At 43.3% G+C, this 23021-nt stretch overlaps 1 protein-coding gene across 2 annotated transcripts in view; it reads right to left on the bottom strand.

The window, feature by feature from the left end:
- CORO2A (coronin 2A) overlaps window positions 1-23021 on the bottom strand; it is a 467084-nt gene that overhangs the window by 245942 nt on the left and 198121 nt on the right. For both annotated transcript variants that reach the window (XM_030194343.1, XM_030194344.1), the window contains exon 5: window positions 9034-9213. In XM_030194343.1, coding sequence (XP_030050203.1) covers window positions 9034-9213 — 180 coding nt within the window. The remainder of the gene's footprint in view (window positions 1-9033; window positions 9214-23021) is intronic.

Here is a 23021-nt window from a genome sequence, read left to right as displayed (position 1 = left end):
GCACACAATTCCTGAATTACTTTCACACAGTCCCCAAATTGATCCTCCTCAGGGATCCCTTTGAATCTCAAATTACCTCTCCGCGATCTGTTCTCAAGATCTTCCATCTTCAGTTCCAACTCCATTCTGATTCGTTTTTCCTCTTTAAGGGTGGCTTGCACAGTTTGTAGCTCCTCTCCCATTGCCTCTATATTTTCCTCATTTAGGGCCACTCTGTTTCCTATCTCTTGAATTTCTCCACGCAATTCTGCAACAGCAGCTTGAATTTCTTTTTTTGATGTTACAACCTCCGTCTTCAATTCCTGAAACCATTTGGCAACATCCCTCTTAGTGAGCTCCATTTCGCTCTCCGAGCGCTCTTCATGCTCCAGCTCCGAGTCCGAAACATCAGCCGCCATTTGGCTCCGCGCTTCCCCGCTGTCTTCTCTAGCGCCGCTTCCGCCTCTGTTTTGTCTGCTTTGAAGTGGTATTTCTCCAGCTTTTTTCGGGTCGTCATGCTGTCGGACCTTAGCTGGAGCTTCGGTAGCGCGATTTTCCTCAATTTCTCAGGTGAGATCTTATTTTAATATCGAAGCACCTCCAGAGCTTCTCTTTCATGCGGCCATCTCCCAGTGATGACGTCACTTCCTCCTCCAGCAAGTTGTTTTATCGCTTGTAAAAATGTAAATGGTTATAAATAAAAATTTAAAAAAAAAAAAAAAATACACCTGAATTTTTTACAAATCTCTTCCAACATATTTCTGAAGTTGGACATGATCCACTCATAATTGGAGGGGACTTTAATCTACCACTAGATCCATGGCTAGATAGACAGTCGAAATCTGTTTTTCATCCTACTAAAGGAGTGGAGGAGTGGCCTAGTGGTTAGGGTGGTGGACTTTGGTCCTGGGGAACTGAGGAACTGAGTTCAATTCTGGCATAGGCAGCTCCTTGTGACTCTGGGCAAGTCACTTAACCCTCCATTGCCTGCTGCAGTGAGTCTGCCATGAGTGGGAAAGCACAGGGTACAAATGTAACAAAAATAAAAATAAATCTCATTCCATGGTTTTATCTATTATTAAACAGTATCACTTGCTTGATCCTTGGAGGCTTCAAAACCCAGTAGATCAGGATTTTACTTTCTACTTATCCTGCCATCAAAGCTCCACAAGAATAGACTACTTTTTAATCTCCAGTTCCCTTGTAAATTACTTAAAGTGCTCAAGTATTGGAGTAATATCCATTTCTGATCATGCTCCTATCTCAATTCAGATACAATTTGTCTACGGCCGCACCCTTAAGAGTCCTTTATGGAGGCTAACTTCTTCAATTCTCTCCTCTGTAGAAAATATTGATAGAATCCGTTCTTTTATCAAAGAATATTTTTTCCATAATAATCCGCATGACACTAATCCAATTACCAACTGGGAAGCTTTTAAAGCCTCTTTAAGGGGGGGAATTAATTTGTTTGTAGGCGCATCTTACCAAAAAGAGCAATGAACAGTTATTTAAACTAGAAGATAAGCTTTAAAGAATTAGAACTTCAATATACATCAACTCAAAATTCCAAAACTCTTCAGGAAATTCTTCAGAATAGATATGAATATAACAAAATTCGAGCGGCTAAAGCTGGGCATGAGATATTTATACATAAAAAAATTAGGTACTCAGAAATGAATAAAAATAGTCATTTACTTGCTAATTATCTGAGAAGAAAAAGATCAAAAACACATATCCCTTTTGTTTATAATAATCATAATGTTCCCCTAACCCAAACAAAAGGTATTCTTAAAGAGTTTCACTCTTTTTTTGATTAGCTTTACTCATCTGAGACGCGAACTAATATTGATGGGCTAAATTCCTTTTTAAGCTCTTTAAACGGTCCCAAGTTAGCAACAGATGAGCAAAACATCTTGGGTTCTCCCCTCCTAGTAAGTGAATTAAATGAGGCTATAAAGGCACTTAGCATCAGTAAAGCCCCTGGTCCGGATGGATATCCTAGTGAATTTTACAAAATCTTTCATAATGACTTGGTGAACCCTTTAATAATGCTCTATAAGGAGTTGGAAAGAAACATTAATTTTCCTAGCAGATTCCATGAAGCTATTATTACGGTTCTGCCTAAACCAAATAAAGGTTCAACACAAGTGTGGAATTACAGGCCCATTTCTTTATTAAATGTGGATTACAAAATCTTTGCAAAAATTCTAACCAAAAGGCTATCTAAAGTTGTTTCCACAATTATCCATCCTAACCAAGTGGGCTTTATGCCTAACAGACTTATTTCGGATAATGCCCGTCTCTTTCACCACATATCAATCCAGGCTAAGTTAAATCAGGATCCAGACACCAAAAAAGCTTTTGACAGAGTAGAATGGTGGTTCCTTTTCCACACGTTACAGTGGTTTGGGGCCCCTTTAGACTTCATTAACAAGGTTAAAATTTTATACAACAGCCCGTATTCTTGTTAATAACACCGTTTCTGAAATAGGTTTTCTTCACAGAGGTACTAGGCAAGGATGTCCCCTTTCCCCTTTATTGTTTAATATAGCTTTAGAACCGTTATTATTAGCAGTTCGTTCTTCTTGGGATATATTAAGAATCAAATTTTCATCCCTAGAATTTAAAACTTCAGCTTATGCTGATGATACTATGCTTTTTTTTTTCTAACCCTGAATATTCTCTACCCCACTTACATAGTAACATAGTAACATAGTAGATGATGGCAGAAAAAGACCTGCACGGTCCATCTAGTCTGCCCAACAATTTAAACTCATATGTGCTACTTTATGTGTATACCTGACCTTGATTTGTTTCTGCCATTTTCAGGGCACAGACCGTAGAAGTCTGCCCAGAACAAGGCCCACCCCCCAACCACCAGCCCCGCCTCCCCCCACCGGCTCTGCCACCCAATCTCAGCTAAGCTTCTGAGGATCCCTTCCTTCCGAACAGGAAGGACTTCTTTAAATTAGTTGATTTGTATGCATCTTTTTCAGGATATAAAATTAATATCCAAAAAATGGAAGTCCTTCCTTTGAATATATTAGCTACTCCTGATATGATAGCTCCATTTGGTCTTACTTGGTCATCCGGTAAAATAAGATACCTAAGAATAGACCTTGCTTGTTCCCTAAAGGATACCCTGGAAAGTAATTCAAAAAAAATGCTGGACATGGTTCAGACCCTTCTTAAATCCTGGTCTCCTCTTTACCTGTCCTGGTAGGGTCGGCTGGAATCAATAAAAATGATGATCTCCCCAAAAATTACATTCGTTTTAAGTATGTTACCTATTTTATTTCCCCCTTGCTTTTATAAAAGTATTGACAAAATTTTGACTAAGTTCTTGTGGTCTGGGAAAACTCCCAAAATTGCTCTTGCTACTCTTAAATCAACTAAAGGGAAATCTGGGGTTTTATTCCCAGATTTCCTCACTTATCATAGAGCCTTCATATTACAGCAAGCCTCCAAGTGGTTAGTAAATGATCTGGCCTATTCCCCTTCATGGTTACAAATTGAAAACAGTAAATGGTATCCCCTAGAACTTAGCTCACATCTGCCTTTAATGCTTATGGACAAATTCAAACAAGATCCCTTGATTTCCTCTGCGTTTTCATCTTTACTAAAACTAGATAATCTTATGGTCATTCCATCTGACACTTCATTGAAGTCATCCTTGTGGTATAACCCTAATATTCACATAAATAACCATCCTCTCCAATGGAAAGAATGGTTTCACAGTAACATTTGGTCTGTTGAAGATGTTTTTTCAAATAACAAATTGAAACCATTCTCTGCTCTTCAAGCTCAGTTCAACCTGCACTCTACCAAATATTTCCGTTGGATTCAGTTGAAGCACTATTTTGACTCCATCCAGACTTATTTATCATCCTTATGACTGGCTGCCCCTTCTATTTTTGATTTTGTCTCTTCAGTCACATCAAAAGGTCATGTTGTCTCCAAGTTATACAAGTTTATGATTACTTCACTCTACAGTGGTAAATCTAGTCTACGAGCTATATGGGAATCTGAGCTGAAATACCACTTGACAGATCAGCAGTGGAGTTTGTTCTGGACTAAAATCAGTAGACCTATAGCATCTGCAAATTATTTGCAATCTCTCTTCTTTCTTCATCACAGGTCGTTATGGACTCCTCATAAGATGAAAACTGCTGGTCTCTTGGACAATAACGTGTGTTGGTCTTGTAAATCAGCTATAGGAACCTTCAATCATATTCTTTTTGATTGTTCTAAAACTTTCAAATTTTGAAATAATATTTGGGGTGTGATTTCTGATAGTTTTCATTTATCTGAAACACTTTCAATCAGTAAAATCATATTTGGTTTGCTTGTTATTGAAAAGGTTTTAGATAAATATTCCTCCAAATTGTATGATACGTTAATTGCTAAAGGTCTAAAAATGGTTTTGGCAAATTGGAAGGATATTTCCTTTCTTAACTCTCACTTTTGGTGGCAGTCTGTTTTATAAATTCACAAATTTGACTTATCTTTAGCCATCAAAGTTAGAAATTCCTTATATTTTGACAAAGTGTGGTTGCTTTTTAAAACTTTCTCTAAACTAGAGCTCTCCATAATATTTGATGGTAATTTTTTGTACCTATCCTTTTGGCCCTTTTCTAATTTTAATTATTAATTTTATCAATTTCTATGTAAATTGCAGGTTCAGTTTTGAATTTATTTATAATATTGCTATCCCCTAATCCTCCCCCCTCCTTTACCTTCCTACCTTTCCCTCCTCTATATTGATATTCTTTGATTTGACTATTTGATTATTCCTTGTAACTTGCATCTCTCATCCCTGTATCATTATAAAATCAATAAAAATAAAAATTTCAAGTCCCAGTTAAACTATTCTCAATCACTTTTTTATTATTACACTCAAACTTTCTCATATATTCTTTCCTTTCCGACCTCTCACACAGACACATCAAAAAACAGGTCTTCTCTTATCAAAGTCTTCTGTTGCTCTCTCACCAACTGTCAGTAGTTAGGTCCCTAACTTTAGCAGTGCAGCCAATCAGAAAGCTCCATTTGAGAACAGATTTTCATACTGACATTCCATTGTACATTTCAGGTTAAAAACAGTATATAAAACCTTCGTTTTTGGATTTAAATTACATTACATAAGTCAGAGCAATGCCCTAACGTTTATTCTATAAAAAATTCCATTAAAATTGACCCCCAAATAGCTAAACTGGAACGTCACAAAATTGGACTAATTTGCATAAAGTCTAAGCATATCTGACCCCATAGCAAGCAAGTATTAGCTCCCAGGACCTAAATTCCAGCATTAAAATGCATGCAAACACTATTTTTAATACTATTAAAACTTTCTGGTGTCAGAGCAGGTCTCCTTTAATGATACTGCACATGTGCCAGAATTCGCGCCGTTTCAACGTTACCTTGGCAACCAGGACGCTTCCAAACTCCCCCCTGTCTTTCCCATCAGTCGCCGGGCAAAATTAATTAAATATGCGACACATGTTCATGCCTCGCGCATGCGCAATTGCACAGAACCCACGATTTTGGCGATATTAATTTTTTATTAATTAGACCTTTCTTTGGGTCCCAATAAGTCCCCTTTTTATATTTTTAATAATACAGTGATGGCACAGTGCTCCCCGATGCTCCATTTTAACACCGGAGCCATCGGGCAGAAAGGGGACACTACGCATGCACTGAAACATCATTAGTGATGTCATTACGTCCTCCGACATCGCGGACTCACTTCTAGTGTTCCCCGGGCTCCTATAGGCCTCAGGGAGCTCAGGGCTTTTCCTGCCAGGTCTGCCCTGCCTCATCTTTACCAGGGGTGGTCCGGAATCACGCGGTTTGCGTCGGATGTGCAATCCTGCGACGGTCACGCCCCCAGCTTCCAAACACATCCTGGAGCCTCCCCACAGCTCCCAGGGGCCAGGTAAACAAAAAAATATATTTTTTATTCATACTGGTTACAGCAAGCAACGCTGCCCGATTACCGCCTGGTTAGCACCTGTAGAAATAATTTTTGAATATTTCCACTAGTGCCAGAAATGCCATGCGCTGGGGATGGAACTACTGCCAGGTGGTATTTTTGTAATTTGGCAGTTTTTGTAAAAAGATTTTTCAAAGGAATCATATATCTTGAGTTTTGTTTTTGCTAAACAATGTATGTGATTTATATAGTGAACCAATGTGATATTCTTTGGCGGTACCGACTCCATTTTCTCTGGTGGTACTTTTGTATAATGGCAGTACTTGTTTTGCACTGTTTCTATATTTTATTTTTACGATTCAGTATTTTTATAGTTCTGCATAGCTTATTAGCGGTGTATGATTCAGTTTTAATCTTATGGGTTTTGTATTATGATTTTGGCAGCAGTAGATTGACCTTTGAACTCTGTTCGGATATAAATAACACTGGGTGCATTGTCCGTTTTTTCCAGAGATACCGGTGTGTGGTTACACGTAGTCATTTCCTTGAAAGCAATAAGTTTGAGCCTGATTTTACTTTACTTATGGTTTTTGGCTTTAATTGGCAATTAGACTGACTTTGTCCATCAGTATCCAAGTTCATTCAACCACTGTATTTGTTATTTGTTTTTTTGCCACATAGATTCTACTGTTAACAAAGCATCTGTGCTGGATTTTTTTACATGGTATGGTGCCGTAGTCCTTTGGCCATTAAAAAGTGACTTGTGTTTTTTTTATATATCTTTTATATTTTGGGGGGCTTATTGTTTTGTTTTTATAATTTTATAAGGTATTTCACATTAGCTGTTTTTTTAAAACATTTTTTGTCTTATATTTATTTTCTGCCTTATGGTGGTAACATATGGTGGTAACTAGGCTATACACCATCTAACCCTTTTATTGATGGAGATAATATTTTAGGTATGTGTCCTATTTATACTCTACTATTTTATATGTATATTATGATCTTTTTATGTATTGATTGTCTATCTATAATATTTCTATTATTAGTTTTATTATATGTATTGGTAACATCTATTATATTCATGTATGTTTATTTTTTTTAATGTCCTGATGTTCTGGTTCTGTTGCTTTTATACTTTTATATATTTTTTATATATATAATTTTATTACTGATTATTTTATAGCCCCTGACACAGTCCCTTTGGGCGAAACACGGCCTTTGTCGAGCGTTCTTTTGGGTCTTAACCCTATAATAAAGTTTGAATTGCACTATTGACTGATCTGCTTTATTTGTCTCCACTCTGGGAAAAAAAGACTCCATTTTTTCCCTGGGCACCTTTTTATTTGCCCTTATGCACAGCATGGCTATACAACTGTCTAGACTTTTTTCCCCCAAACATGCCTTGCAACTCACCCAAGTCCCAGTGCTTGTCTGACACTCAGGGGTCCTGATCCTTCAATGAGTTGCTCCTTGAGCACACCCCAGGATTTGTGTTTGCAGATTTTGCAACAAGCTGCCTCTTTCTTTTTCCCACCTCAGGCATGCCCTGCAATACTAAATCCAAGAGGTAAAGCTCTGTGGTTTGCATAATTTTTCTATTTATGTATATTATATATTTTTCTTTTCTTTTTTTTCCAAAATACTTTTTATTAAGCACATCATCCAAAAACTTCAACACATACATTCAACTTACATCTGTAAGTTTCAACACTACAATATCAGAAATATCAATCGTGCGAGTAATGGACGGTATTCTATAAACTATGTGCATAACTTTGCTCCTGACCCACCCATGCCCTCCCATGTTAATATCCCTTTGTAGTTACACACTATTGAACCTAAATGCTTATAAAATAATGCCTAAGTGCAGCTATTTGTGTAACTGCAAATTGGTGCCAATTAAGGCTCATTATTGGCAGTTAAAATCAATTAGTACTCACTTAATTAAATTAGGTGCTATTGAATAACTTGCATGCATAATTTGATGCACTAGTCGAAAACCACGTTTATAGAATTAGGGGATTAATTATTGGTGCCTGATCTTCATCCAGGTTTTTAGGATATCAATAATGAATACTTAGATTTTCATACAGTGGAGAGAGTGCATACAAATCTATTTTATGCATATTCATTGTGGGAATCCTGAAAACCCAACTGACTAGGTGTGCACTGAGGACTGGGTTGAGAACCACTCAGCCAGAAGATCTGAGGCCAAGTCTTGCTTCTGCAAGTCACACTTTTATCCTTGGGTAAGTCACTATTTTCTTACATATCTGGCACCCCCATGAAGGAGCTTCTAGGATTCATTCTCCTATATGAAATTTGTCATTCAGCATGCAGAGTTTGGGCTTCATAAAAAAGCAGACTAGCAATTCTACACTTTCTCATTCTGCTAAAGAAACAAATAAGATCAAATTATTTATGTATTTGTTTTATAAATGTATATCCTGGATTATCTAGGAAATCCAAGAGGGTTGCAGATAACATATACAGAGGCGTATTTCAAAGCACTTAGACTTACTAGGTTCCATTTTAACCTATGGAAATTTGTAAATCTAAGATGCCCTTTTACTAAGCTGTGTAGGCGCCTATTCGTGCCCAACCCACATTAATTTTGAGTTACCGCCCGGCTACCGTGTGGCCCTTGTGGTAATTTCATTTTTGACACACATCCGCTACATGCGCCGGAAAATAATTTTTGTTTTCTGGCACACGGCAAAAACTGGGCAGTAATAGTCATTCTACATGCATAGAAGATTACAGCATGGCTATCGCGTGAGATCTGATCTTACTGCTAGGTCAATGGCTGGCGGTAAGGTCTCAGACCCAAAATGGACGCTCGGCAATTTTCATTTTGCCGCAAGTCCATTTTTGGCAAAAATTTTAAAAAGCCATTTTTTACAGGTATGCTGAAAAATTATTTTGTGTGCGCCCAAAAAATACATCTATACTACCGCAGGCCATTTTTCAGCGCGCCTTAGTAAAAGGACCCCTAAATGCTTTGAAAATGAGACCCATAATCTCAGTTTCTAAGACAATTTATGAGATTTTTTTAAATACAGAAAACTACTGTGAAACATATATCTTAGATATGTTGCAAGACAGCAAAGTGGGGTTACCTGCAGAACTACTCCCTGGCGTGGGTCAAGGACCCTTATTTTTCTATCCTTGCAGGCTGTTGCTAGCAGACTTCCATCACTGTTAAAAGACATGGAAAGCACCACATCTTTGTGAGAATCTACTGTTTTCACTGGGTTCTGAATTACAGACTCCGGGGTGTCAAGATTCCATATCAGTATCTGGAAAACAAAATAGAAACATATTACTACTCTGCAAAAAAGGGAACCTCTAAGCCAGGAGTGCACAACCTTTTTGACCAGAAGCAATTTTGCACTTTCTTCAGTCTACTTAAGAGCCACAAATAATATGAGGGCAATTATATATCTGGGTGCCTCCTGGTAGACACAGTTTGGGCCTGTTGGTGCTGGGCCTCAGAACCAAAAACCCAACACCTCACCCATACAAATTCCCCAACTGATTTCTTAGGACCACCGGCCTCATAAGTACCAAAAACAACTATAAACAAAGAAGCTTCTTGCGTTAATAAAGTTTATTCTTACCCAAGAACGTGAAAAATAAGAAATTAGTAGCAGCAAATAAAAAGCAGGGTAATGAGAGAACATAAACAAAAGGGATTTGCCATGGAAATGGGACACCTATTCCTTAGTATGTTGAGACAAACTGAGGAAGATTGTCAGCGACCCCTCCTGCCTTTCAGAGCAGGCATTATATAGAGTTTTCTCAGCCCAAAGTACAAAGAACTGTTTTTTCTAGGAATACATCATATAGGTCATGTAATTTGTTTGTTAAAATTGTCAAAAGGTGCATAAAAATTATTACATTTCCTTAAAAATTACATTTCAGTCCTTTTGTTAAACAAGCACATCCTCAGTAAAAGAATCCTAATCTCACTTCAAAGGGTCAGGATGCAGTTCTCACAGAGTACCCACCCTTGCAATATGTCATTCTCCTTCCCTTTCCCTTAGGCCACAAGAATCTTTTCTTTCTCCTTCCATGTCCATTGCCTTGGCCCCTTCAAATGGTAATTAGTTCTTAACAGATGGAAACCTGCTACAGCCAAATAATCTCAAACTGGCCTCTTTGAACACACCTATCCTAAACAGTGAATGCATGACTCATTGTCTTTCAATTACCTGGCCAGAAAAGGGGAGGAAGTGGGTGCTTACTTCTTTGCTTGCACTGGGCACCAAATTGCCTTGTTTGTTTTGTAATCCACTGAAGAAAAAATGTCTCCACACTTCACTGTCTGTACACTATGTCTTTTTTTTCTTTATATTGAACATTACCAGCACTGGATTTGCATGGTCTGGGCCTTCATCATTGAACCCCCACCAACAGCACCCTGATGCTTTTTGTTGACTGACAATTCTACAAATGCACCTGTGCATCAAGATGCCATTATAGAATGCAAGCATGGGGCACCTAACTTTTATGTACCATTACACCAGCCATAGAGCTGGCATAATTGCTGGCATGTAAATGTGATAAGGAGAATGTTTAACTTACAGTATTCTGTAAGGCATGCACGTAACTGGGAGCCCCATTGATGCACTGCTCACATACACCCCATAGGAATTTGTGTGCTATAGCTAGGGTTACCATTTTTTGTCCTCATAAAAAGAGGACACTTGCCCTGCCCCTTTCACGCCCTCGCCCCGCCCCTGATGCTTATTCCCCTCCTCCCCCAATCACCTTGCCTCCCCCCTGTCATCTCCACTCCCCCCGTCACCTCCCCTCCCCTTACTCTACTGTCCCTGGTGGTCTAGAGGTACCTCTTTGGGACAGGAAAGAGCCCCCTCTTTCCTGCCCGGAGCGCTGCTGCCAGCTGCCCTGCATCCTGTGGTGTCCAGCTCTCGGCGTTTCAAAATGGCCGCCGAGAGTTGAAGTCTTGCGAAGCTGCTTCAACTCTTGGCGGCCATTTTGAAACGCCGAGAGCCAGACTCACAGTATGCAGGGCAGCTAGCAGATGAAGAGGTACCTCTAGACCACCAGGGATAGTAGAGTAAGGGGAGGGGAGTCCCGCGCCCGCCTGCCAGTCCGTTTGTCCAGAAATCCGGACAAACGGGCAGGCTGGCCAAATCCGTCCGGACATGTCCTCAAAAAGAGGACATGTCCGGGTAAATCCGGACGTATGGTAACCCTAGCTATAGCACTTATGCATACTACTACTACAAATCATTTCTACAGCGCTACCAGTCGTACGCAGTGCTTCACAATTGAACATGAAGAAAAGACAGTCCCTGCTCAGCTTACAATCTAAATCAGGACAGACAGGACAAACAAGGGATAAGGGTAGGACAGACAGATAGGACACATAGGGAAAGGGGACTATTGAAGAGAGGAAGACAAGATAAAGGATACGAGCAGGTGACAAGTTAGGAATTAAAAGCAGCATCAAGAGGTCACGTGGTGCCATGGGTGAGAGCGGTCGCTGAAAAGCGGAGCTCCCACACTTCCTCGATTCTTTATCAGCAAACTCAACCTTCTTCTATCAGCTTCAGGACGATAAATCTCGGAACAGCAGCGGAACGGTTTAAGATCTCCCTATCGGTGCAATGCAGAGAAATGGTTGCTAAAATACAGAAAAAGGAGAAGGGCAAGGCCTTGGATGCTAAAATGGCGGACGGACAACAACTACAGGGCCCCTCCGTGTGCTCCGCATGGACCACTGAGATTACTGCTGAGGTCACAGCAGCAGTAGAGGCAGCATTAGATAAAAAACTGCAGGCTCTATACGATCGAGCTGAGGCCGCACAGGAGCGTCTGGATGGTTTTCACCTGGACTTAGATCAAATGCAACAACGGGTCAGCGACCTCGAGGACCAATTGACGGAGAACGCGGAGCCACAGGCGGCGTTACAAAAACAAGTGAAGGAACTGGAACAAAAGCTTGACGATTTGGAAAATCGCTCAAGGCGAAACAATTTGTGACTCATTGGCCTGCCTGAAAGCCTGAAAGACTCGGAGCTGGTGAGCTTTCTGGAACGATGGCTCACCGAGACGCTACACTTAAACAATCTACCAGATCCTTTACGAATCGAGCGGGCTCACCGGATAGGACCTCGCCGACAAACCAGTAATAAACCGCGGGCAGTAATAATGAAGATTCTGCAATATGGACATAAGCAGGCAATATTAAAAGCAATCAGAGCTGGCCCAGGGCTCACTTATGAGGGGAAGAAAATTCTCTGCTTTCAGGATTATTCTGTGAGCGTGGCGACAGCGAAAAGAGCATTTGCGCCAGTATGCGCAGAACTGTTTGACAGAAAAATTAAATTCTACTTGGTATACCCGGCTACATTGCGAATTATCCAGGGAGGAGTGGAAAGGAACTTTGCGGATGTGACGGCAGCTAAAGACTTTATTAAGACGCTGCCAGTCAGCTCACCACGTTGAATATCAACAGAGGAACAGCTTCAACATTGGCGGGTGAGACAGACCGGTACTGCACATTGACAGACAGCATGGAAATCTTTAAGTTATAAAAGAACATAATGGATGGGACGCACTGACTGTAAGGCTTGAGTCGGAGCGGAACAGCACATGGTGAAGATGTGAGATCAAGAATCTTTAGAGAGAGAGAGAGCTAGAGCAGAAACCTGAAGCTTGATGCAAGATCTCAGCGAGATAGTCCACTAGAACTGACAATTTTATAGGGCGGTGGAGACATGTGGTATCTAAATACTTCTTTGTTTTTATCTCTGCTGTTTTTCGCTATTCTAAGATCGTCCTTTCTTCTAATATATGAACATGTATAATACTTGTATATTCCTAGTTGCATGACATGATTATAAAGTAATAGGTTGATTTCTGACATGGCATTGTACTTAAGGGGAAGTGGGGTACCTATACGTGCAGAGTTCTAGATAGAACTCCATGGGAGATTTAGGGGGTGGGAAGGGTCAGGGTAGAGGAGACAGTAGGGGGTGGAGGGGTGGGGTTAGGGGGAGGGAGGGGCAGGGAGTGGGAGGATGTATACCATAAGGGTATGAATATGAGTAGTAAATTTGGAACTAAGGGACCGGGACCGTCCTCATTGATTGGAAGGAGAGTGGTAAGCTGGGATACCATTCTCTTGTTAGGAAGTATGATATACTGCGGTATATATTCATTGTATTTACTGAGCTCCCTTAGGGGAGAGATATGGTTAAAATAATATCATGGAATGTGGGAGGGGTGAGCTCTCCCACAAAACGTTCCAAGATTTTACAGGTATTGAACAGGAATAAGGCACATATAGCCATGTTGCAAGGAACACATTTAAGTGCCTCAGAACATAGTAAGTTACGTCGCTGGTGGGTTGGGGATTTGGTAGACAGCCCTGCAGTACATAAAAATGCAGGGGTGGTTATTTTGTTTCGAAAAGGGCTTCAATATGAATTGCACGGAAAGATTATAGACCCTCAGGGCAGATATATTATTCAGCACATTACACTGAATAATGAACCCTTACTACTGTCCAACATATAAGCTCCGAATCACTATGACCACAAATTTTTCCAGCATATTATTGATCAAATGCAGACCTTTGACCACCTCCCTATACTAATGGGAGGAGATTTTAACTTAGTGTTCGACCTGTAGGGGTATGTCCCTGTGTCTCCCTTGCTGGTCTTGGCCTATACAAGCCTATGACATCTTGTTACTAGAAGATGGCTGCTGCAAACCTCTGACCTGCACATCTCTGTGTCAGAGTCAGCTTCAGTTTGTGGAAAATCACTGACAGGCTTGCTGAAGCCAAGGACACTCTGTGCTCCAATTATTCCCCTTCTATCTCGGAGATGATGAGAAGGGAGGCATGCATGGCACCAGAAGTTACCATTTCCAAGGTCACAAAGGAAAAAAAAACAAGAACTCTTCTTGCCCATGCACAGGACGGTACAAGAGGATAATTGGTATCACCTGACCGAGAGGCACTGGAAGAGCGGGAAGAGTTGGGGAGTTAGTTAGTCGGAATCCTTGGAAGAAGGTGGAGGTGGAAAGAAGACCAGTGACCTAAGAAGGTCCACCAACTGATGAACTGTGTATCTGGAAGAGTACCGTGTGGTTCAGCTACCTGCAAGGTGTGACCTGTGCCTTTGCTGACTGCTGCAGAGTGCCTGTCGTGGCTCTGACGAAGACTCGCTGATCTCTCAGCTTGAGTCTGGGAAGTAACCTGTGCTACTCCTGAGAGGCGTCCCCGGAGGTCAGCCTGGTGAGAGACACAGTGATCTATCTCCTATTAGTCTGGGTTAGCGAGTGGTGATTACCTGAGCATAAGGCTGGTGTTAGTCATAACCTTGGTCGGGAAAGAAGCTGCTAATTACCATACTACCTCGTAACATAGTTATTGCATTCTAATCAGTTGTGCAAGTTTACCTAGCAACCAGTAAGAAATGTGTGTAGTGTGAGAATATAGTTGTAAGAATTACTGCCAGTAATTTTGTTCAGCCAAAGCTTTGCCAAATTTCTATTTTGTATATTTTTAATATTATCCATAATAAAGCTAATATATATATCAGCCTGATTTCTCAGCTCTCTCTCTGACCGAAATAGTGGCATGTAGGGCCATAGCCAAGGTTTTCCCCCTTCCCCTAGACAGAGAACAGAATATTTTGCTTGCGGATAGTTCTGTTGGGAAACCTTGTTTCAGGTAATTTATTATCTGGGAAATCCGCCTACAGATATGGGGGCTCAGTCACGGGAGCTCTAAGAGTTGAGAAAAGTATTCCGGTTTGTGTTTCTGTAGTGAGAGAGAATTGCTGCTGTGATATTAAACGCTTTGTTGAAGTCTGGATTCATTCTGCGATTCCTTGCTCTGTGTCTCTTAGACTGTTCAGAGACGTGCAGGGGGGGAGTATTTTGGCTGTGTCTCATCAGGTTTCTGTGTGTGAAGCTGCCTGTAGGCTAAGCCATAAATCTCACCTGTTTCTGGCTCGTTAGTACAGCCTGTGTTTACTTTAGTGCTTACAGATAAGCAGAGATCATGTCAACTCGTACAGTTACACTTTCTAATTTGGAATTAGAAGCTTTAGAAATTCTGGTGTCTTTCACAAAACCGAAGTTGAAACAAGAGTTGACTGTAACCTCTTTATTTAACTTGTTTCACAAGGCGGGTGATGATAGCATAGCCGCATATTCGTCAGCAATTAACCGGGTGATAACAAATAAAGCCCGCCTTACTGTCCCAGATCTAGCTGAATTAAGCTGTATTCTCCTGGCAATTAAATAATATAATGCAAACCGTAGCTCCGCTCAGCGGGACAGGCTACAACAGATGCAGAGAACTGTTGAGACTCTACATAAGGAAAAGGCAGAGTTAATTGCACAGGATAGGGATAGGGAAGGTGCGGACAGCACCCAGGTTCAGGCATGCGTCGAATATGTTGTGCTCAAAGAAAAATGTTCTGCTATTGAGATGGAAAGATCTAAATGGGAGGAACATGCTTTCTCCCTGCGTAGAGAACTGAAGGAGAAGGAGTCCTCTCTGTGCTCTCAGGCCCAGCGTTTAGCTGATTTGAATCACGAGTTGGGCGTGACGCAGCAAGAGTTAGACCGGCTTCGGTTTCTCTATCAGGAAGAGAAAAAAACTTCCCTGGGGTCGCTCGCTGCCCCCCGGCTAGAATTGCAACAGGAAAAAGATAGCCTTAGCTCTGCTCAGCAGGAGAGGCACAAAGCTAATCAAGAAATGATTGATTTATGGGAGCAGAATAGAGAGCTCACACTGAAGCTACATAAAGCCCTTCGGGATAACAATGCCTGTGTAAATGCTTTAGATCTGTACAAAGAAGAATTAGACGCTATGAGTAAGGAGATCTGTAGCCTGGAATACGAACATACTGTAATGCCTATGGAGTTGCTAGACAGTGATGATGCCCAGTTACCTAGCCCTGCGCTGGAACCTGCCATACTGTCTGATCGGTACTCCAGAAATGATCAGCAACTGGACACTCAGCGCCTTCAGTTAGGTTCTAGGGATCAAACTAAGTCAGCTTCTCCCAGATACAGTATCATAGTTCCTGAGGCTCATGACCACATGCAGGAGCTTAGTCTCCGCCCAGTTAGGTCAAGGAACACTGTACCTCAGGATGACATCACTAGGAATCGTGGGCCAGTGCCCCTTCCCAGGAGGTCACCGCCCCCAGCCATACTGGATGACATCAGCAGCATCCCCGCCTCCCAATACCCTTCCACTACTGGTAAAGTCGTTGGTGAGGCTCCACCTAGAGTATTGTGTTCAGTTTTGGAGGCCGTACCTTGCGAAGGATGTAAAAAGAATTGAAGCAGTGCAAAGAAAAGCTACGAGAATGGTAAGGGATTTGCGTTACAAGACGTATGAGGAGAGACTTGATGACCTGAACATGTATACTCTGGAAGAAAGGAGAAACAGGGGTGATATGATACAGACGTTCAAATATTTGAAAAGTATTAATCCGCAAACGAACCTTTTCCGGAGGTGCGAAGGCAGTAGAACGAGAGGACATGAAATGAGATTGAAGGGGGCAGACTCAAGAAAAATGTCAGGAAGTATTTTTTCACGGAGAGAGTAGTGGATGCTTGGAATGCCCTCCCGCGGGAGGTGGTGGAAATGAAAATGGTAACAGGATTCAAACACGCGTGGGATAAACATAAAGGAATCCTATTCAGAAGGAATGGATCCTAAGGAGCTTAGCCGAGATTGGGTGGCAGAGCCAGCCGGTGGTGGGAGGCGAGGATAGTGCTGGGCAGACTTATACGGTCTGTGCCAGAGCCAGTGGTGGGAGGCAGGGCTAGTGGTTGGGAGGCAGGGATAATGCTGGACAGACTTATACGGTCTGTGCCCTGAAGAGGACAGGTACAAATCAAAGTAGGGTATACACAAAAAGTAGCACATATGAGTTTGTCTTGTTGAGCAGACTGGATGGACCATGCAGGTCTTTTTCTGCTGTCATTTACTATGTTACTATGTTAAACAGCAAAATTCCACTCAGACACACACAGTTACTCCTTTATCTAGAGAGCAGCACAATCAAGTAATGAGAACACTTCGCGCTATGATTGTACCTTTTAAGGAGTCTTCAGGGGTTACCATACACGCTCACCTGGATAGCGTGCATGACTTTTTTAACTCACTACAGGTTTACGCCAAATCAGATAAAAGAGCTCTACTGAAATGGACGTTTGCGGCGGAGTGCCAAACGTATTTAAAGGCCATTTTAGCCGAGCATAATGATCTATTCATAGTGGAACAAGCCCTGAAGAAGCGGTATGGACTGTTTGCGGATCCCACAGAGGCCAAAAGAGCAGCATATAATATGCGCTGTGGTCCAAATGAGAGTCCCCATGAATGGGCCTATCGCCTGAGGGAAACATTTCAGGAGGGGGGGGCAGACTCTGAGACCCAAGAGTTTGAAGTTGGAGATTTGAGAACTCTCTTTGTGAAAGGCCTGCCCAACCACGTAAAAGTGTCTTTAGCGGGTTACCAGAAAGAACCGTTCTCTGTTATGTTAAAGCGGGCTGAGGAGGTTTTTGATATGTGTCGCACACAACGCACGGGGGCGGCACCCAAACCAGCTGCGAAGAACCGCAGCCCGGGGGCTTCACCCAGTGTTTGTGCTGTTTCCTCATACACAATTCCGGGGTGGCAGTAATCAACCACGCCGGCCGAGGGATACAGTGCCCCCTGCTGCTCAGGAAGATCAAGAACACCCAAGAGGGCGGCGCTATAATCAGAGGAAGCAGGCCCAGGACAAGATCCGGTCCTTGCAGGCACAGCTTGATCAAACGATAGCGCAACATCGGAGTTCCGACCCTGAGGAGAAGATCAGGGCCCTAGAAGCCCAGATTAAAGCATTGCGGGATAAACAACAGGGTTCAAGATTGGAAGCATCGCAGCAACCCCCATCTTCCTACATGAGAAGAAACAATTACCCAGGGAACAAGGATCAGGTCCCCAATAACATCAGCAAGACAGGGCCCAGTGTCAAGTCCGTTGAAATCTCGGAACACCCGGAGTCTGCAGAAGTAGAAACAGCATGACTAGGATTGGCTCCGGCGTCACCTACCAACATGCCCACTGTTCATGTAGATGCTCTATCATCCGTCCGTGAGGAGCCCACGTTGCCCAAAGCTGATGCCCAGCCCACGGACCAGGAAAGGCCTCTGTTATGCGACTCAAGCCAGGAGACCAGGTACATTTGGGGTAAACTGACTCCTAAAGGTTCCAGATATACCATGGATATATTACTTCAACAGACATTTTCCTGTCAGGGTCTCCTGGATACGGCCTCGGAGGTGACTTTGATTACCCAAGGCCTGTTTCAGAAACTTGAGGCATCTTTAGGGGAGGGTCAAGATAGTCTGCGTGTCACTCCATGCAAATTCTCACTGGAGGCTTATGGCAAGCAGAGTATTGGTACTGTGGGTCAGGTGTGGCTTGCCCTACAGCTCGGGGAAATATACATCAAACACCCCGCTATAATTACTACCTGTCCTGGTGAAGAATTCTTAATTGGAATTGATCTTCTGAGAAGATTGTGGGCTGATTTGGATTTGCGCCATGAGGTGATCTGGGCCCAAGTTACGGACCCCCTTCCATATGGGAAAGTAAGGCATATGAGCAGAGTCAGTGGTTCCAGTTCTGTGGGATTTAAGGATTCCCCTATCCAAATCAATTTTCAGAAATCCGAAGACCCTCACATCTGGGAGCTCCAGTTGTGTGGTGCACAAGGGGGGGACCAGCGTGGGGAGGTAATCCGGGTCCAGACCGATCGGATAGCTGACATTGTTCTACAGGATGACAATCTGGAGATCGTGTTGAATAACTCGCCTACGGTGAAAGATTCTCCAGATGACGCCATCATATCCCAAGAGTTCGCTGATTCCACTTCCAGTCCTGACCCACCACATCCTCGCAAGTTGGTTGATGTCCTACAGAAGGATGAGGCCTACACCATCCCTGTCCAGATAGCTGACCTTACACTTCAGTCCACTTTGCTGTTGCCTAGCGACGTTTCCTTCATCAGTGACACTCTGTTTCACAGTCTTCGCAAGTTTCTGCAGCTACCCTTCAGCAAGGGGTCTTCCACTTCTGTGCAGGTACCTGGACAAGGTGCCAAGACGCTTGTGGGAATGTGCAGACTGCCCGTGATTGTGGGACAGAAGTCTTTCACCCACAGCTTCTCGGTGGTCAAAGGCCTACAGGAGTCCTTATGTTTAGGTTCCGATTGCCTCGTATGCTTGGGAGTCTATGTGGATCTGGTGAACCTTGTCTTGTGGAGTCGACTTGATGGCAACCCTGTGGAAGTTGAAGCTATGTCTGCTAGCCTGAAATCGGGACAGACCATACCCCAGGTCTGCGAAGTAGTCTGTGATAAAAATGTGACCATTCCGGCAAGAGTGAGGGACTTTTCCATCCGGCTCCGTCTTGCACAGGGACAGCGTCTATTGGACAAAGTGGTGTTCTTCAACCCTCATTCCCATTTTGGGGACCTAGGGTTGTGCACCGGTGTCCTGCCATGTTTGGAGGTGACTGGTACTTCCTTTCATTTGTTGGTCACCAATCCGCAATCAGAGGAAGTGTTTGTATCTAATGGAGACCCTTTTGGATTTCTGGTGGGAGAGTCTTTTCCTGATGTCGAGGTAAGTTTGCCTATTATTGGCAGGCTGCCTTCCTCTTGGAACACCTGCCGGGGGGGGGGGGGGGGGGGAAACTGAGAGTTTGTTTACCTCTCCCAGAGGCCTCGTCTCTCTGGAGTTTGTCTGGCCTTATGACGCAACGGGTTCACAAGTGCTGTTGGAAGACGACTTCTTGATTTTGTCCAGAAAGATGGCTAGAGTTGTGAATTCTGTGGAAACCTCATCTCTGCAGGCGGACATTGAGGAACAAGTGGAAATTCCATCCAACCAACCTTTCTCTGAGTTTGATGCTATGGTGAAAGATCAAGTGGAACAGGCTGATGCTTGTACTACTGACACAGAGAAGAGGCAGTTGACTGAGTTGCTGTACAAATACAAGGAACTTTTTGCTGTAGACTCATATGACTGTGGCCTTACAGACCTGCACGTCACCAGAGTGCCTACAGAACCAAATAGTAAGCCTGTCTTTGTGCGCCAGTATAAGATTCCATTGGCTTCCTATGAATCTGTACAAGAGATTCTCAATACCTTGGAGGCCAGGGGCATCATTAGGCAATGCAACAGCACCTACAACTCCCCTCTGTGGCCCATCTTGAAGAAGAACAACAGTTGGAGAATTGCCTTGGACTACCGTCAGCTGAATAAGCGAGTACCGTTGTCTAGGTGGCCTATGTCTTCACTGGATCAGAGTCTTGCTACCATCAAGGGGGCTAAGTATTTCACCAGCTTAGACTTGGCATCAGGGTTTTGGACTGTACCTGTACATCCACATGATCAGTATAAACTGGCTTTCACCTTTGGGAAGAAACAGTACACGTGGAACAGGACTCCCTTTGGTTTTCTCAATTCACCTGCTGAATTCAACATCTTCCTACACAAAGCACTTCCAGATGCTGAAGCTTGAGGCACTGTAGTCTATGTGGATGATATTCTGATCAAAAGCCCTACCTTTCAAGAACATTTGTCAGAGATTGAGCACGTTTTCAGACAGTTGACAAATGCGGGAGCTAAATTGACATTGGCCAAAGGACAATGGTGCAAGAAATCTCTGAATTACCTAGGGTATGAAATTTCTGCTGAGGGTCTGCGACCTCAGAAGAAGCGAGTACAGGCCTTACAACAGCTGAAACAACCTACCAATCTCACAGAACTTCGTTCCTTTCTGGGAATATGCAATTACTCCAGGCAGTTCATCGACGAGTAAGCGGAGATCACCAGACCCTTGGTCAAGCTATTGAAGAAAGACACACCCTGGGCTTGGGGTCCAGAGCAAGCATCGGTGATGCAGACACTCAAGGATCAGCTCAGCCACTTTCCATGCCTCGCGTACCCTGAGGGGGGTCGTGAGTTCTACGTGGACCTGGGATACTCCCATCACTCCATGAGTGCTGTCTTATATCAGAAATATGATTCCGATAAGCGGGTTGTGGCTTATGCCAGCAAAGGCCTATCCGAAGTGGAAAAGAAATATTCAGACTGTGAGAAATCCTTATTGACCACGGTGTGGGCTCTGCAACACTTCCAGAGTTACATCCAAGGAGAGAAGCTAATCGTGGAAACCTGTCATCAAATCTTTGGTTTCCTGGGTAGTGACCGAATCAAATCTGGTCGGGTGTCCAACAGTAGGATAGTCTCCTGGACATTGGCTCTCCAAGGATGGCCTCTAGAGGTAAGGTATGCTCAGAATCATCGTAATGTAGTAGCCCAAGGTATGGCTGATCTGCACGACTGTGCAGGGCTTGATTCCCTTGCAGGTCCGTCTGAAACCGATGTTCACTCACGAGAGAAAGAACCTCATCTACACCATCTGTATGATGAGAAGATCTGTGATACAATGCCTAAGGTCTATGTGGATGGTTGTGCCTACCGCCATGACACAGACCATGTGTTGGTTGCAGGTGTGGGAGTGGTATGGAATTCCACCATACCGGAAGAGACGATGAAGCACAGCATGGGTTCTCAGACCAACCAGTACGCTGAGATAGTTGCAGCCTTGGTGGCGGTACAGTCTGCAGTTCAGAAAGGCATTAGGGAATTAGTCATATGCACCGATTCCGATTATGTGAGACAGAACTTTGTTTCTCATCTACCCCTCTGGAAGCAGAACAACATGCTAAATTCTAAAGGAAAACCAGTACATCATGGAAATTTGATTCTGGCATTGGATCAACTGGTACGTGACCATGATATGACCATCTATTGGAAGAAGGTCAAGGGTCATGCAAAAGTTGATAGTCCCGACAAGATAGGGAACGACTTAGCAGACCAACTCGCCAAGGAAGGTGCACTCACAGGAGAATTATGGCAGTTCTCAGAACCTGATACATTGGCAGTTCATGCTGTCACCCGACGGCAAACTAAACAGCTCTGTGAGACTCCAGTGTTCCAGTGGAGCAGTGAAATCCCATCCTTTGATCTTGTCACAGCTCAGAAAGCAGATCCAGTAGTTGGAAGATTTTTATGAGTACATCCAGAATCCACATGAACATCCGTTGACGGAGGAGGAGTGTCAGACTGAAGAACTGAGGATACTCTACACCTCCAGAGAGAAGTTTAAGATCCGACAGGACCTGCTTATTCGTACGAGTAGGCATGGCATTGAGCAGTGGGTAGTACCCCAAACATATCGTGGCATCATGTTGCAGCATGCTCATGATGAACCATGTGCAGGACATCGAGGTGAAGGCATTACCTACGAGACCTTGAAGCAAGTGGCTTATTGGCCCCACATGCGTCAGGATGTGCAGCTGTACACAAGAGGTTGTCTGACCTGTTGTCGTTTTCAGCCCTCCTCTCCTTCACATCGAGCACCCCTCAGGAAGAAGGGTATTGCTATGCCCTGGTCAGATATCCAAATTGATTGGGTTGGACCTGTGGTTCGATCCACTCGAGGCAACAAGTATATGCTCACCGTTACCTGCCTGTTCACCAAGTGGGTGGAGTGTCTACCGGCTCCCAATTGCACAGCCGAGACCACGGCTACCTTGCTACTGAATCATGTGTTCAGTCGGTGGGGTTTGCCTATGCGAGTGGATTCAGACCAAGGATCTCAGTTTACCGCAGAAGTGATCCAGCACATGTGGAAGATGCTAGGAGTGAAGAGTAAATTGCACATCGCCTACCGACCCCAGTCCTCAGGACAAGTGGAAAGAGCTAATCGTACCATCGTCACCATTCTGAAGAAGTATGTATCCTCATCAGGTAAGGATTGGGACATGAAGTTGCCACTGGTCCTCATGGCCATTCATGCCACACCTCACCGGTCCACAGGCGTGTCACCATTTGAGATGATGACAGGTAGGGAAATGATGTTACCAATTCATTTGCTTTACAGGACTAATGATGTGAACTTGTCCAGTGCTACTTCCTCTCATGAGTATGTCAGCCATTTGCGTCAGCATTTGCAAAGTGCCTTTGCCTTTGCCCAAAA

Source organism: Microcaecilia unicolor, chromosome 2 (genome assembly GCF_901765095.1).
Source record: "Microcaecilia unicolor chromosome 2, aMicUni1.1, whole genome shotgun sequence".
Lineage (NCBI taxonomy): Eukaryota > Metazoa > Chordata > Amphibia > Gymnophiona > Siphonopidae > Microcaecilia > Microcaecilia unicolor.
The sequence above is the reverse complement of the archived record's forward strand: the minus strand, read 5'-3'. Positions and strand labels throughout refer to the sequence as shown.